The 16,657-nt window shown below is 41.7% G+C and overlaps 2 protein-coding genes across 3 annotated transcripts in view; one reads left to right on the forward strand and one right to left on the reverse strand.

Annotated features, from left to right (window-relative positions):
• prepl (prolyl endopeptidase like) overlaps window positions 1–7,447 on the forward strand; it is a 20,608-nt gene extending 13,161 nt beyond the window's left edge. The window contains exons 11-15 of one of the 2 annotated variants that reach the window (XM_034184708.1): window positions 529–745; window positions 922–1,071; window positions 2,106–2,235; window positions 4,587–4,669; window positions 7,150–7,447. In XM_034184708.1, the coding sequence (XP_034040599.1) occupies window positions 529–745; window positions 922–1,071; window positions 2,106–2,235; window positions 4,587–4,669; window positions 7,150–7,227 (658 nt within the window). In that variant the 3' untranslated portion in view covers window positions 7,228–7,447. The remainder of the gene's footprint in view (window positions 1–528; window positions 746–921; window positions 1,072–2,105; window positions 2,236–4,586; window positions 4,670–7,149) is intronic. The other variant, XM_034184709.1, reaches the window with a different exon arrangement.
• slc3a1 (solute carrier family 3 member 1) overlaps window positions 7,188–16,657 on the reverse strand; it is a 24,833-nt gene continuing 15,363 nt past the window's right edge. Inside the window, exons 7-10 of the mRNA XM_034184710.1 lie at window positions 13,350–13,551; window positions 9,457–9,639; window positions 9,124–9,249; window positions 7,188–7,837 (exon numbers count right to left, since the gene is read on the reverse strand). Of these exons, the coding sequence (XP_034040601.1) occupies window positions 7,406–7,837; window positions 9,124–9,249; window positions 9,457–9,639; window positions 13,350–13,551 (943 nt within the window). The 3' untranslated portion in view covers window positions 7,188–7,405. The remainder of the gene's footprint in view (window positions 7,838–9,123; window positions 9,250–9,456; window positions 9,640–13,349; window positions 13,552–16,657) is intronic.

Below are 16,657 nucleotides of genomic sequence, written 5' to 3' on the forward strand. Positions count from 1 at the left end.
GATTGCTAAAAAAGCAGTTTGAACATAATAGTTTTGAGTTTGTAGCGTCAACAGCAGATGCTACTATTATTGTGAACACTCCCTTTTCTACTTTTTTTACTAATAGCCCAATTTCATAGCCTTAAGAGTGTGCATATCATGAATGCTTGGTCTTGTTGGATTTGTGAGAATCTACTGGTACCTTGTTTCCCCTGTAACAATAAGAAATATACTCAAAACCTGGATTAATCTTTTTAGTCACATAGCACTACTATTATTCTGAACACTACTGTAAAACATTTCAGCTTTAAATTTTGAAAGCAGGACTGAGAATGTTCTTGATGTGGCTGCGTGGTTAAGTCGGCAACACAGCTGGTTGTTTTTGTTTCCAAATGCAATTTCAGAACACAAACGTTCTTCCGTGAAAATCGAATTTATCTTTGAAAAGTGACCAGTGGTACTAAATACCTTATTTAATAATCAATGAGTTACTGCAGCAGTAATCCTTAACTGGAGGTTACTGTGTTGAGATGGATTTGTGTGTGTTAGAGGTGGAGGAGAGCGAGGTCTGTTTTGGCACCGCCAGGCTCGTGTGGAAGGGAGGCAGAGAGGAGTGGACGACCTCCGAGCATGTCTCCATCACCTCTTCTCCATCGGCGTCTCCTCACCTTCACTTACCGCCCTCACCACCTGCAGTGCCGGGGCTGTGCCCGTAGGGGCGCTGTGTAACAGTCACCCACACATGATGCAAGCTGTTATGTTGCAGGTAGGAGGATAAATCACTGAGGTGTGTCATCATTTTGTGGCCAGCAGATTCTTCTTCAGTGCATTTGTGTATGGTGATGAGCACAAATTCATCAGACTGACTGACCGGCCCTGTGTTACGACATCTCCTTCACTTAAAGTGCAAACATGTCCTGAACCAGCTGCGTGTGTGTTCAGGCTCCTTTTCTGAACGTTTTGGAGGCGATGGAGAACTCCAACCTGCCGCTGACCGTGGAGGAGCGAGAAGAATGGGGAGATCCTGTAGGAAACACAAAACACAGGCTCGCCATTACCTCATACTGTCCCTTAAACAACATTACACCTCAGGTATGAACAGCAAAATATGGCTTCATTTTTGCCCATGGTGTATTCTTCCATATTATTTAGAGATGATTCAATTAATGAATTAATTTCTTGGCTGTTTTGATGACAACAGATTGTTTTTGAGGGTTGTGCGGTTACTCACCAGTCCCTGGCTGAGTGCTGTTATTTTGGACTTTCCCCCGGTGAACAAGAGGGCCACCTCAGCGTGACTTTGTGTTGCAGAGAGGAATCTGTTTGTGCATATGCACCAAAGAGCAGTTCAGAGTACTCCACTTTCTTGGAGACTATTGGTGGGATCTTGGAAAAGGTTCCTGCTGAAGACTCCATAGTCCCACTGGAGGACATCAGTGCTCATGATGGCAATGGTGGTGAAACCTGGAGGAGAGTGATTGAGATGAACAGCCGAGTGGTGCATCGTTGCTGGACGTCTGTGCTTCTCCTAGACTGTCCATCACAAAAACCTTGTTCGAGCACAAGGGTGTTCATAAGTACACTTGGCACCAGAGCACCCTCAATCAAAGGTTGTTGACCATCTTGGTAATCATGTTTAATCAGACCTGTGACCATGTGAGACTCGGATAAAGAGAGGGGTGGAACTGGGTCAGATGATGGGGGTAAGTCACCCAACCAACCTGGTAATCATAAACGAGTTGTGAGAGTTCTCTGGGAACAATTGGCGGAAGAACCTATCCAGACAACCTTTAACTGACACCTCCGAAAATAGCTTTTCCTGCATTCTGAAGGAGGTGGGAACATGGAGTTGGAGTGGTCCATGTTCAAGACCTCAACTGGTGAAGCAGCTGCTTTGAGTTGTGGCCAAACAGTTGTTGATACTTGTCATAGTAGCAAGAAAAGAACCTGCCGGCAGACACCTGCAGTGATGCAAGCAGTCAGGCTGAAGAAGGAGCGTTTGCATACGTGTCTTGTTAACATACACGAAAGGCTGAAATGAGTTGTTGCTTACACAAAGCTGGCTCGACTCGCGTAACTCAAGGCCAGAGGTCCCGCCAATAATTGTGTGTTTCTTTAAAAAAAAGCAGAGATACCCATCTATGTTGCTGACAGCCTACAGAGACGATGCCAGAGTGCCTCTGACGGGGATCCTGAAATACACAGAGAAGCTAAAGAAAGCTCTTCATACACACTTCACCACTCACCCTGTGTCAGGTGAGGATGCTCACTTTCTCTCAACAGAGTTTAGATCGGCACTTTTCACACTGTGGTGGTGCAGTCAGCAACACCCGTGCAAGAGACAGCTCGCATGTTTTGTTGCACTTCAATTGATCTTTAAGAGAAGTGATTATCAAACTGAAGTGTGTACTTGATGAAAAAGGTTCTAGAATTGAAAAAAAAAAAATTCACTTAAAATATGAGTGAATTTTTTTTTTTTTTTAGAGGTTGGAGGTTAGTGTTTATGGGCAGAGGGCAACTAGAAACAGCAAACATGGTGCGAATTCTGTGACAGACTATGAGCAGGATGGTGGTACAAACCAATAGTGCGCTTGCTTGCAAAATGGAAGGTTCCTGGTTCAAGACCCAGTATATGCCTTGTTGTCCATTTGGAGTTAAACTTGTGCCCCATCAACATGCAGACCCACTGTGGTGACCCAAAGGAAGACAGGAGAATGTTTCTGTGTAGGCTCTCAGTTGTCCAGGTGGTTTCCATAGTAGAGAAGCTTGAATCTTCGACTGGACTGGGTTGCTTGACGCGAGGACGTTTCTCTTCTCTACAAGAGTCAGACAGAAGTCAGACTTCCAGAGCAAGAATTTTAGCTGAGGAAGCTTCTGCGATTTGAAGCGAAATGTCCTCGCGTCAAGCAACCCAGTCCAGTCGAAGATTCAAGCTTCTCTACTACGAAGACAGGAGAAGGCAAAAGAAATGAGTTTTCCACTGTAGCCCACACGGCTCCTTTCCTGAGTTTATATCTTGAAACTGAGCAGATTAACAGCTGGACAGCACTAAAATGTACATTTGGGTTGAGTCTTGTCCTCTCACTAATTTTAGGCAGTTCATTTAAATTTTTAATGAAAAATACCAAACATCATCTGGTTCTGAAATATGATGAATTGCTGGATGGGGGTTTTGCTGTTTGACACTATGATCTGAATATTTCTGAGACATTTGAAGATATCGTTTTTAAAATGTTGGGGAGAAGCACCAGCCCGATAGGCCTCAGGACCTGTATCGGTCTCTCTCAGGTCAGATCTGGGAGCACACATTGCCCATGTTCACCATACCACAGAGCTACCTTGGGTCATTGACAGCAACCACAGGCAGACAACTGGTCCGTCACTGCATCTCGGAAGTAATCATCTATCTACCGCAGCCAAGAGAAACGTGAGCGTCCCCTTGGTGTTGTCCAACCACTGGATTCCCCATCTGAGTGTGAGAAACGTGCCACGTGCCCAAGATGTCATAGGTGATATTCTCTTGTTATGCAAGTGATCCTTCACATCAATTGACGTATTACCAGTGGCATCTAGTCGACACCTTAATTCACTGGTTGGCATCAAAGTCTCAACCATACAGTACGACAGACAGCACCAGGACCCTCCTGCAAAGATATCTGTGCAGCGACATCATGATGCCAGAAGCTCTTTCTGGGCGTCTCTCAGTCTCAAAGGACAGGGACCCAGAGACATCACTGTCACTGCAGACATAAGTGAATGTCTCTACAAGTTGAAAACTTTCAGCACATACAGATCCACTTCCGATGGCCAAGACCAGGAAGTTGTTGAAAGTCTCTATCTTTGACTGTCCAATCTCAGATACTCTGTTTCCCCAGAGCATGGCTTTTCATACTAGTCCCACTTTCATCTCTTGCTCCAGTAGAAGTTTAAATAGTAGAGGGTCAGCTGATGTGCACGGCTACAGAGATAACAAATTGTTGTCTGTCCGTAAAAACCGCTAACGTGTTCAAAGTTCATGACCAAACTATGGCATAGGTCACCTTGTAGCATTGTATGTGTATCAGCTAATTGCTGTTATTTCCCCTCAGACAGGCTCTTTCTCCCTCTCACTTTTAATCTCCCCTCACCACACGTATGGTCCTCCTCCTCACACCTCCGGCTCACAGACCGCCTCCTCCCTCACTGCTGCAGATGCGTGCATTATCTCTCACTTTACTGTTGTTCCTACACACATACGCTGGCCGGCTTAAGTGTCTGTGCGTTTATGTCTCCCTAATCTTTCGTGGCTCTCGGGAGGCTTTGATAAAGTGCTGATGGCACACACACGTGCAGGCGGGTGGGCCGGCCCATTAGCATGGTAAAGAGATAGTGTATCGGGAAGAGATTAGACACCACAGACTGGGAGCTGTCAAGGTCAAGACCACACTTGTGAAACAGCCCCTACCACAGAGACAGGATAGGGGATGATATGGAAGGGAAGGTGGTATCAGATGAGAGTATGAATGAATGAAAAGAGGAATAAAGAGTCAGCAGGAGAATTTGGGGCAACTAGATAGAGAGCAAACTCAGTGTGAGAGAATCTGACCTCTTCATATCCCTTCTTTTAGGATGTAAACCAAACATTGTTCTGAATGTCCAACCTGGAGCAAACCACCTCGGACCAGAAGACTTTGAACTGAGACTGGAGGAGGTAATGAACTCGAAAGAGGCGGAGGACATTTTCAGATTAAATCCAAGGTTGAGTATCATAGCTTAAATGGTAGGGTTGGGTATTGGGTATGATAATACGATATGATACGTATCACGATACACCTGTATTACCATATATTGCAATGTGGCACATATTGCCATATGATGCGATATGAGCCTATCCCAGCCATCATTGGATACACTCTGGACAGGTCGCCAGTCTATTGTGGGGCAGCACATACAGAAATACTTTCACATTCTCATGTACACCTATGGCCACTGTAGAGTCACTACTCACTGTGAGGCAACAGTGCTATCTGCTAACCTATCTGCTGCCCAGGCCAGAACATTATATCAAAATAAATTGCATACCTTTTGGAAATCATGGGTATCATCATGTTTAGGTAATTTGGCATAACATAATGTGACATCGCTCCATGTTTAGCTTAGGCCTAAATTTGGGGGTTTTCCACTACACCAAAGCTTGCTGTCTGCATTTGTTTTATCCAAATTGTTACTTCCCATTTTGGTTTTCAGACCATACTGGACCCACAATTCGACTTTAAAAGATGAAGGAGCTGCTCTGATACTTTCCAGCATGCTTGCCTCTGAAATAATGCTGTAAGCTACGGGTACTGGGAGGCAATTAGCCTACTAACCCTCCAGTGACAGCTACAGAAAAAGAATTTGTACTGACCACAGGGATTTTAGGAAAACTTAAAAACAGGCTTTTTAAGACCGTCATCGATTGATATTACTGATGGAAAAATTGATGCAGTGCGGGGGGGGGGTTGCAATATTCAACTGTTCTTTTTCGTTTGTGTGTTTATACAATAGTAAATGGACACTCAAATGACCATATTGACCATTGTGCACATTTGAGACCAAACAGAGTACACATTAAGGTGAATGCAGAAGAAGTTGATTTTTAATAGTTTAGTGGAATGAAGTGAAACCAATGAAACTCTGGAAGTCAAGTAATTATTTTTTTCTTTCTTAACCCACCTGTGTCTATATACAGCATAACTCAGAAACATGAGCAGGTTTTCAAACTTTGTAGGACAATTCCCTCAGGTAGAGTCTCCAGCTGTTTAGCTTTTGGAGCAGATGTCATCAAAAACATAGTCCAAAGAATACATTTTCTGGGATATTTCTATAGCTAATAGAGTTACAGAGAACATGTGAAGTTTCTATCAATCAGTAAATCATTTGTAATCAAATTATGTGAATGACGTTGTAATGCGCTCTATCTCTATATATATACTCAACAAAAATATAAACGCAACACTTTTGGTTTTGCTCCCATTTTGTATGAGATGAACTCAAAGATCTCAAACTTTTTCCACATACACAATATCACCATTTCCCTCAAATATTGTTCACAAACCAGTCGAAATCTGTGATAGTGAGCACTTCTCCTTTGCTGAGATAATCCATCCCACCTCACAGGTGTGCCATACCAAGATGCTGATTAGACACCATGATTAGTGCACAGGTGTGCCTTAGACTGCCCACAATAAAAGGCCACTCTGAAAGGTGCAGTTTTGTTTTATTGGGGGGGGATACCAGTCAGTATCTGGTGTGACCACCATTTGCCTCATGCAGTGCAACACATCTCCTTCGCATCATCTGTGAAGAGAACACCTCTCCAACGTGCCAAACGCCAGCGAATGTGAGCATTTGCCCACTCAAGTCGGTTACGACGATGAACTGGAATCAGGTCGAGACCCCGATGAGGACGACAAGCATGCAGATGAGCTTCCCTGAGACGGTTTCTGACAGTTTGTGCAGAAATTCTTTGGTTATGCAAACCGATTGTTTCAGCAGCTGTCCGAGTGGCTGGTCTCAGACGATCTTGGAGGTGAACATGCTGGATGTGGAGGTCCTGGGCTGGTGTAGTTACACGTGGTCTGCGGTTGTGAGGCTGGTTGGATGTACTGCCAAATTCTCTGAAACGACTTTGGAGATGGCTTATGGTAGAGACATGAACATTCAATAATAGAGCAACAGCTCTGGTTGACATTCCTGCTGTCAGCATGCCAACTGCATGCTCCCTCAAATCTTGCGACATCTGTGGCATTGTGCTGTGTGATAAAACTGCACCTTTCAGAGTGGCCTTTTATTGTGGGCAGTCTAAGGCACATCTGTGCACTAATCATGGTGTCTAATCAGCATCTTGGTATGGCACACCTGTGAGGTGGGATGGATTATCTCAGCAAAGGAGAAGTGCTCACTATCACAGATTTAGACTGGTTTGTGAACATTATTTGAGAGAAATGGTGATATTGTGTATGTGGAAAAAGTTTTAGATCTTTGAGTTCATCTCATACAAAATGGGAGCAAAACCAAAAGTGTTGCGTTTATATTTTTGTTGAGTATATATATATATATATATATATCTCCAAGCAATAGGTCTGAAGAGGTGTTTCAAAGCTTTTATTGATCAGCTGATCATTGTGATGTCATCTCTTCCTGAGGCAGGCTGGCCTAAAACTAGCTTTTCTCTACCAAGAACTTGGCCTGGACCATCTTCGGCCTCCACGGAAGAAGAGGAGATAAATTTCAGGTGCCAGGTAGCAGTTGTCCACCGAGCAACTGGTTTGACACAAGGGAAGATGTCAACACTGAAACTTACTACAGTGGTCAATGAAAGAAATAGACTTTAGGAGACACTGAAAAGAAATGTGAAGAAGTGATTGTATTATGAAGCTATCATCAGTGACATTGTCTGTCCTTATCAGCATTTATAAAGTAGGTCCATGGCTTCTAAGTAGCAGCCCTTCTCCGAGATGTAGCACTGACTGGGGTGTTTGGGGTTAAACCGAATGTGTGTGGAGTATCTAATCACCAAACCTTCTCCAGCTTCAGTCTGGATATGTGACTTTTGGAACACTTTGCCATTGTTCGCTTGGTTTGTGCTCATCAAAACCTCCATCTGCTCCGGCAGCTCGAGAAAAGAGGAGAGATCTGTGATAACGGATTCTTGGCCGAAGTTTAACACCATGAGGAACGCTCGACCAAGGCCATCCAGCTCTCTGACGTAGGAGAAGACACTGGCATCAGCATGGACGAAACAGAACCAACCACGTTGAAATGGAAGCTCTGACTGACGCAAGGAGTTCAGGAAACGGTACTGAGCCAAAACGGAGGCGTCATCCTTCATCTGGGACTAGAAAAAGAAAAAAAGAGCTTTATTTGAATGGCTACAAACTTAACCCTTTAATAAAAATGGCATTACAGTACCATCATGCAAGGACCCACCCAAACCTTTAATTGTAAGCTTGATCAGGGGAGGTGATGGTCTAGTGTTTAAAGTGTTGGGCTTGAGACCAGAGGATCCTCAGTTCAAATCCCAGACTAGCCAGAAAATCACTAAGAGCCCTTGGGCAAGGTCTTTAATCCCCTAGTTGCCCCTGGTGTGTACTGAGTACCTTGTATGGTAGCACCCTCACATCGGGGTGAATGTGACGCATTATTTGTAAAGCGCTCTGAGCGTCTGATGCAGATGGAAAAGCACTATATAAATGCGTTTTTCCTACCATTTACCACCACTAGAACAAGATTAAGTATTTCCACACACACTCCATATATAAACAAGGAGTGACTAAGAAGTTTTGAGCCTGACCCAGAAAAAGTAGAGTGGTTCTCCCACTTCTACTTTTTCTCCCACCCCATGATTCACAATTTCACATATTTTCAAGAAATGTTGGTTTGTCAGATTGTAAGAGATGGACAATCATACCCTGCTTTTTTTGTGGGCCAAGCTCACAACTTTTCAGTCACCCCTCATATAGAGACACACACTAAGCAACAGGTTTATATTTGTGTCCCACAGCAGCCTGTACTCAAGCTTCTTGAAATGGAACAATATCCCCACCTGGTGGACATTTACAATAGCCTTTCAGCAGGAGTTAGTTTGTGTGTTACTTAGTTAATTAAACTACCGGGCTTGGCTGGGGAAGTAACCTGTGATGGACTGGCATCCCATCCAGGGGGAGTCATGGACTCTCGTTTGCTTCATGCTATAGTATCTGGGGACAAGTGTCGACCTGATGAACTGTGGTGACTTACTTTTTCATGCATATTCCTTGGATGAAATTACATCTCAGAATTTCAGTGAGATTTGTATTCATCTTGTGCACAAATAAAAGCACCTTTTTCCAAATTAAGTGTTGGAGGTGAGAAAGACACGCAATATCTCTTTTGGGCCAATCCAAAATAAGACAAGAAGCTGAAATCAAATGCATGTGTGTCAAAAAGCCAATCACTGTCTCAAGTATGGAGACAAGCAGCCCATACGTAAATGTCAGGTCATAAGTGCATCACAAAACATTCTTTAGAACCGATCACAACATTGCAGTATTAAACCAAACTAAGAGGAACAAACATGAACCTTGGTTCAGAGCTTGTTCTGGACTTTCATGTGTGAGAACACCCTGAAACTCTGCTTCTTACCTCCACATTGATACTTCTATGTTCGGGGTGTACAGGTAACCAGGTGCTGTTGGTTTTGCTGTTAAATCCTGCGTTCATTTCATCACTCCACTGCATTGGAGACCGCTGAGGGTCTCGGTTGGTACTCTGCAGTGGGGGAATACAGCCCAATGTAACACTGGTAGTTCTTCCAGCATTTAATAGTTTCACAAAGGGAACACTTTAGCGTCATAGGTTTATATTTAGTTTGCAGATACGTCTTATCTATGCTCATTTTGGCCCGTTTGATCTCATGTTAGATTAAATGTGATTTGTTCATTTAAAGGTTTTGTTGGGGGGAGGTGTGGTACTAACTGCACTGTGTTTGCCAGCAGGGTCTTGTATCTGACTCTTTGTAACATTTATGTTCTCCATGCCGATCTCCTCGCCGTAGTAGGTGGTAGGCGTACCCGGAAGTGTCAGCAGCATCATGTTGATAACGCGACTGTAAGTTTGGCCGGCACTGGAGGCTATCCGAGGGTTGTCGTGGTTGCCAACCTTAAAAACAAGTAAATGTCGGGAAAGAACAATACAGGAGGAATTGGATGGGGGGGAGATGGTAAAAATAGGTGTCAAAGAAACAGGAGAGAAATGGATCAAAGAGCAAAAGTAAGGAGAAGCAGAGTTAACACGACAGTCTAACTGTAACAGAGGAACAAATCTGGAACACAATATGGTAAACCTCACCTGATGCACAGCAACACAAAAACATTATTCACTACAAAATGTGAAAATATTCTTCAGAATCTTAGCAGCTGGAAAATTGAGCGTTGAGGTATTTGCTTTATTAACCGCCAAGGACCAAGGAGTGGCTCTGGCATGTCAATATGGACAGAGATGCTTCAGAAATAGTGAATATCTTAAAATCATTAACGATTAAGCCTGCGACATGAAGCAAAATATCTTGTGTGAATATATTTTTGTAATTTGCAGTATTTTCTGGAGTACAAGTCGTATTAGTTCTAAAATGCCTCCTTAAGAGAAAAAAATGTTACATACTCCAGAAAATAGTTATATTTTAATGAATTAAGTTGGGTGAACTATCTCATGGTTTTATGAGAATGTAACATTGATTGATTCATTATTAGCTGACTATGAACAAACAACATTGCGTGATGATTTACCCTCTTTTAAGAGTTTGATAATCCTCTCCTTTGTTTCAATTGACATCTCTCGTGTTGGAGCCATGATTCATGTCAGTCCACTTGGTGCAACAGCTCTCCAAGGTGTGATCACTCCTTTTTAGATGTAGACTAACGAGCATATCTGATTTGATGCAGGTGTTAGTTGTGGGGATGAAAATTTACAGGGTGATTCCATAATTTATTCCTCAGAATTGAGTGAGTCCATATTTTTTTCCCTCTGCTTGGTCTAAAAAGTAACCGTTACTGACTGCCACAATTTTTTTTCTTGATTTCTTATAGTGTTTCTTAAAGCCAGAAGGTTGACATTTGAAATGACTTTAGTTTTGTGTCATGTCTGTGATCTGCTTTTTTTTCTACAAAATTAAACAACTGAATGAACATCCTCCGAGGCCGGTGATTCCATAATTATTGCCAGGGGTTGTATATGTGTCAGTCTACCATCTTCCCCCAGGTCAACACCCTCTTCACATACCTTTTTTTTTTTATCCCCTTGAGTCACAGCCTTTTTTGTTTTTGACTGATAACTTTCCCGAAGCTGGAAAAATAGCACTGATTCCTCTAATGATTATTAATGTGGCTTCTAACTTAAGCATATTTTAGTTTGAATGAAACCCCAGCAGCACTGTATTAAAATGTGTAAAAATAAAGTACTGCAAATGAAAAAAAAAAAAAGGTTTGTACTAAAAGACAATAACAAATTAGGCTGTCGTTGTAATCAACAGTGTCCCTTCCTCAGGGACATGTGGTGTCACAAAGTAAGACATCAAAGTACCTTCATTATTGGCATCATCACATCACCTGTTTTTATGTAAATATGCTGATGACTGCACTCTATGCGGTCATTATTATAGAACATTATGTGCCTTTTATTTTAACAATGTATTACATGTAGCTGTCAGCAACATTACCTCACCACACCCCCAGCGTGAAACTCATTGTACCACCGTCGAAAACCAGCAACACCACGTACGAGTAGTGTTCAGAATAATAGTGCTATGTCACTAAAAAGATTAATCCGGGTTTTGAGTATATTTCTTATCGTTACATGGGAAACAAGGTACCAGTAGATTCAGTAGATTCTCACAAATCCAACAAGACCAAGCATTCATGATATGCATACTCTTAAGGCTATGAAACTGGGCTAATAGTAAAAAAAAAAAAAAAAAAAAAGTAGAAAAGGGGGTGTTCACAATAATAGTAGCATCTGCTGTTGACACTACAAACTCAAAACTATTATGTTCAAACTGCTTTATTGGCAATCCTGTGAATCACTAAACTAGTATTTAGTTGTATAACCACAGTTTTTCATGATTTCTTCACATCTGCGAGGCATTAATTTTGTTGGTTTGGAACCAAGATTTTGCCCATTTACTAGTGTGCTTGGGGTCATTGTCTTGTTGAAACATCCATTTCAAGGGCATGTCCTCTTCAGCATAAGGCAACATGACCTCTTCAAGTATTTTGACATATCCAAACTGATCCAAGATACCTGGTATGTGATATACAGCCTCAACACCATAGTAGGATAAACATGCCCATATCATGATGCTTGCACCACCATGCTTCACTGTCTTCACTGTGAACTGTGGCTTGAATTCAGAGTTTGGAGGTCGTCTCACAAACTGTCTGCGGCCCTTGGACCCAAAAAGAATAGTTTTACTCTCATCAGTCCACAAAATATTCCTCCATTTCTCTTTAGGCCAGTTGATGTGTTCTTTGGCAAATTGTAACCTCTTCTGCACACGTCTTTTATTTAACAGAGGGACTTTGCAGGGGATTCTTGCAAATAATTTAGCTTCACACAGGTGTCTTCTAACTGTCACAGCACTTACAGGTAACTCCAGACTGTCTTTGATCATCCTGGACCTGATCAATGGGTGAGCCTTTGCCATTCTGGTTATTCTTCTGTCCAGTTCGATGGTTGTTTTCCGTTTGTTTTTTGTCCATTTTAAAGCATTGGAGATCATTGTAGATGAACAGCCTATAATTTTTTTGCACCTGCATATAAGTTTTCCTCTCTCCAATCAACTTTGTAATCAAAGTACGCTGTTCTTCTGAACAATGTCTTGAACGTCCCATTTTCATCAGGCTTTCAAAGAGAAAACCAGGTTCAACAGGTGCTGGCTTCACCCTTAAATAGGGGACACCTGATTCACACCAGTTTGTTTCACAAAATTGACGAACTCACTGACTGCCACACTACTGTTATTGTGAACATCCCCTTTTCTACTTTTTTTACTAATAGCCCAATTTCATAGCATAAGAGTATGCATATCATGAATGCTTGGTCTTGTTGGATTTGTGAGAATCTACTGAATCTACTGGTACCTTGTTTCCCATGTAACAATAAGAAATATACTCAAAACCTGGATTAATCTTTCTAGTCACATAGCACTACTATTATTCTGAACACTACTGTACTACCACACATGCCCACATCACAGACTGCCCAGCAAAATGCCTCTGTGCACCAAATAAAAGGGCCACAGCCAGAGACTCCGCCAAACATATGCCCAAAGGTCCCCTGCTGGCACCTGGGCACCCCCCAACAATGGATAGGAGAAGAGCCCCCTGAACCCACTGGCTACCCCGAAATCCTTGGAACCCTCAAATGAAGTACTGTGTGTTCTTAAATTTCCTGCACATACTGTAGTTCCAATTTTCTACTTCAGTAAAATGGACAACATTCTGTAATATTTACTTATTTTAAATTAATATTTGGATATTTCAAATTGTTGTTTCGGTGTTGTACCAAAGAACAAATTTAAAAAATGTAAATACATACCAAAATGCTAGGGTGCCTAAGACTTGTGTGCAGCACTGTATTGAGGTATTGATGGTTCATGTTAAACATTTTTGTAGTTTAACCATGGTAAATACACTTTTAAACTTACTAAACTTCTTCAAAGATGTGGGTCAGGGCTCTGCCTTGAACCAAAGGTAGAGTATGGTCAGGGATGTTTTTGAAGGTGTCCCACCCCCATCATCCCTCACTTGAATAAGACTCTAGAAACAAGTATAATGGATGTGACTATCATATCACTAACACCTTAATAGACTCACCACCCAGTTGGGCCATTGTCCACTGGGCATGTTGGCCATCCAGGTGTAGACCAGATGTTGAACCCACAACCCGCTAGTGTTCTGAGGAAGGTCCATTAGGTAAAAATTAAAGGGGAAGTCACTCTCTTTCACCAGGGGAGTGCTGTAGTACATCATGGTCTTCCCCACCTCCTGGTAATCATAAGACTCAGTCACCATGAACCTGACGATCACAGGACAAAAAAAATTGATAAATATGAAGTTTACAACCAATATGATCCCCAGTGATATTTAATTTTGGTAGTCTATGTACAGTAGTGTTCAGAATAATAGTAGTGCTATGTGACTCTGAGTCCCTCTGTTAAATAAAAGACATGTGCAGAAGAGGTTACAATTTGCCAAAGAACACATCAACTGGCCTAAAGAGAAATGGAGGAATATTTTGTGGACTGATGAGAGTAAAATTGTTCTTTTTGGGTCCAAGGGCCGCAGACAGTTTGTGAGACGACCCCCAAACTCTGAATTCAAGCCACAGTTCACAGTGAAGACATTGAAGCATGGTGGTGCAAGCATGATATGGGCATGTTTATCCTACTATGGTGATGGGCCTATATATCACATACCAGGTATCATGGATCAGTTTGGATATGTCAAAATACTTGAAGAGGTCATGTTGCCTTATGCTGAAGAGGACATGCCTTTGAAATGGGTGTTTCAACAAGACAATGACCCCAATCACACTAGTAAACGAACAAAATCTTGGTTCCAAACCAACAAAATTAATGCCTCACAGATGTGAAGAAATCATGAAGCCCAATTTCATAGCCTTAAGAGTGTGCATATCATGAATGCTTGGTCTTGTTGGATTTGTGAGAATCTACTGGTACCTTGTTTCCCATGTAACAATAAGAAATATACTCAAAACCTGGATTAATCTTTTTTTTCACATAGCACTACTACAACCCCTGGCAAAAATTATGGAATCACCGGCCTCGGAGGATGTTCATTCAGTTGTTTAGTTTTGTAGAAAAAAAGCAGATCACAGACATGACACAAAACTAAAGTCATTTCAAATGGCAACTTTCTGGCTTTAAGAAAGACTATAAGAAATCAAGAAAAAAAAATTGTGGCAGTCAGTAACGGTTACTTTTTTAGACCAAGCAGAGGGAAAAAAATATGGAATCACTCAATTCTGAGGAAAAAATTATGGAATCATGAAAAACAAAAGAACGCTCCAACACATCACTAGTATTTTGTTGCACCACCTCTGGCTTTTATAACAGCTGGCAGTCTCTGAGGCATGGACTTAATGAGTGACAAACAGTACTCTTCATCAATCTGGCTCCAACTTTCTCTGATTGCTGTTGCCAGATCAGCTTTGCAGGTTGGAGCCTTGTCATGGACCATTTTCTTCAACTTCCACCAAAGATTTTGAATTGGATTAAGATCCGGACTATTTGCAGGCCATGACATTGACCCTATGTGTCTTTTTGCAAGGAATGTTTTGACAATTTTTGCTCTATGGCAAGATGCATTATCATCTTAAAAAATGATTTCATCATCCCCAAACATCTTTTCAATTGATGGGATAACAAAAGTGTCCAAAATATCAACGTAAACTTGTGCATTTATTGATGATGTAATGACAGCCATCTCCCCAGTGCCTTTACCTGACATGCAGCCCCATATCATCAATGACTGTGGAAATTTACATGTTCTCTTCAGGCAGTCATCTTTATAAATCTCACTGGAACGGCACCAAACAAAAGTTCCAGCATCATCACCTTGCCCAATGCAGATTTGAGATTCATCAATGAATATGACTTTCATCCAGTCATCCACAGTCCACGATTGCTTTTCCTTAGCCCATTGTAACCTTGTTTTTTCTGTTTAGGTGTTAATGATGGCTTTCGTTTAGCTTTTCTGTATGTAAATCCCATTTCCTTTAGGCGGTTTCTTACAGTTTGGTCACAGACGTTGACTCCAGTTTCCTCCCATTCGTTCCTCATTTGTTGTGCATTTTCAATTTTTTAGACATATTGCTTTAAGTTTTTTGTCTTGACGCTTTGATGTCTTCCTTGGTCTACCAGTATGTTTGCCTTTAACAACCTTCCCATGTTGTTTGTATTTGGTCCAGAGTTTAGACACAGCTGACTGTGAACAACCAACATCTTTTGCAACATTGCGTGATGATTTATCCTCTTAAGAGTTTGATAATCCTCTCCTTTGTTTCAACTGACATCTCTCGTGTTGAAGCCGTGATTCATGTCAGTCCACTTAGTGCAACAGCTCTCCAAGGTGTGATCACTCCTTTTTAGATGCAGACTAACGAGCAGATCTGATTTGATGCAGGTGTTAGTTTTGGGGATGAAAATTTACAGGGTGATTCCATATTTTTTTCCCTCTGCTTGGTCTAAAAAAGTAACCGTTACTGACTGCCACAATTTTTTTTCCTGATTTCTTATAGTGTTTCTTAAAGCCAGAAAGTTGCCATTTGAAATGACTTTAGTTTTGTGTCATGTCTGTGAGCTGCTTTTTTTTCTACAAAATTAAACAACTGAATGAACATCCTCCAAGGCCGGTGATTCCATACTTTTTGCCAGGGGTTGTATTATTCTGAACGCTACGGTAACTCCTTTGTGTTAAATCTGTCTGTTTCAAAAAAAGCATTTAAACCTCATTAGTTTCCAATAAATAGTAGGGGTGGTGGCCAAGTGGTTAATGCACTTGGCTTCAGTGCGGAAGGTTCCCAGTTCGAATCCCACCCCTACCGCATTTCTCCATGTAATGTGGAGTTGCGTCAGGAAGAGCATCCAGTGTAAAATTTGTGCCAATTCAACATGCAGATCCACCTTGGATTTGCTGTGGCGACCCCGAGTACAAAACAAGGGAGCAGCCGAAGGGACTTACTAGTTTCCAATAAATGCCATTTAACTTATTTATAGTCAGTAACGAGACATTTAAGATATAACAAGATTATCGTAGACGATGTCTCTGTACAGCACACCAAAATTGAATTTGTAACAGCCACACACTGGTTTAACAGTTTAAAATAACACACCTTCCCCTTTAAATTTGCATAATACATTTTTGCTGTCCGACAAGTTTACAAACAAATCTCGTGTTCAGTATTTAGGGAATAACCCTGTTGTGTCTAATGATTTGTGGACATTAATGCTGGATTTTGCAGTTGAAAATTGCGTTTTGTGTTAGCAGAGCCAGTAAAACGAATATTTGCGACCGTAATCCAGCATTAACGTCCGCAAATCATCACACACAAGGGGGTTATTCCCATTCTAATCCAATTCCATCGTTTGCATGGTTTATTT

This window comes from Thalassophryne amazonica, chromosome 13 (assembly GCF_902500255.1).
Source record: "Thalassophryne amazonica chromosome 13, fThaAma1.1, whole genome shotgun sequence".
NCBI classification, from domain to species: domain Eukaryota; kingdom Metazoa; phylum Chordata; class Actinopteri; order Batrachoidiformes; family Batrachoididae; genus Thalassophryne; species Thalassophryne amazonica.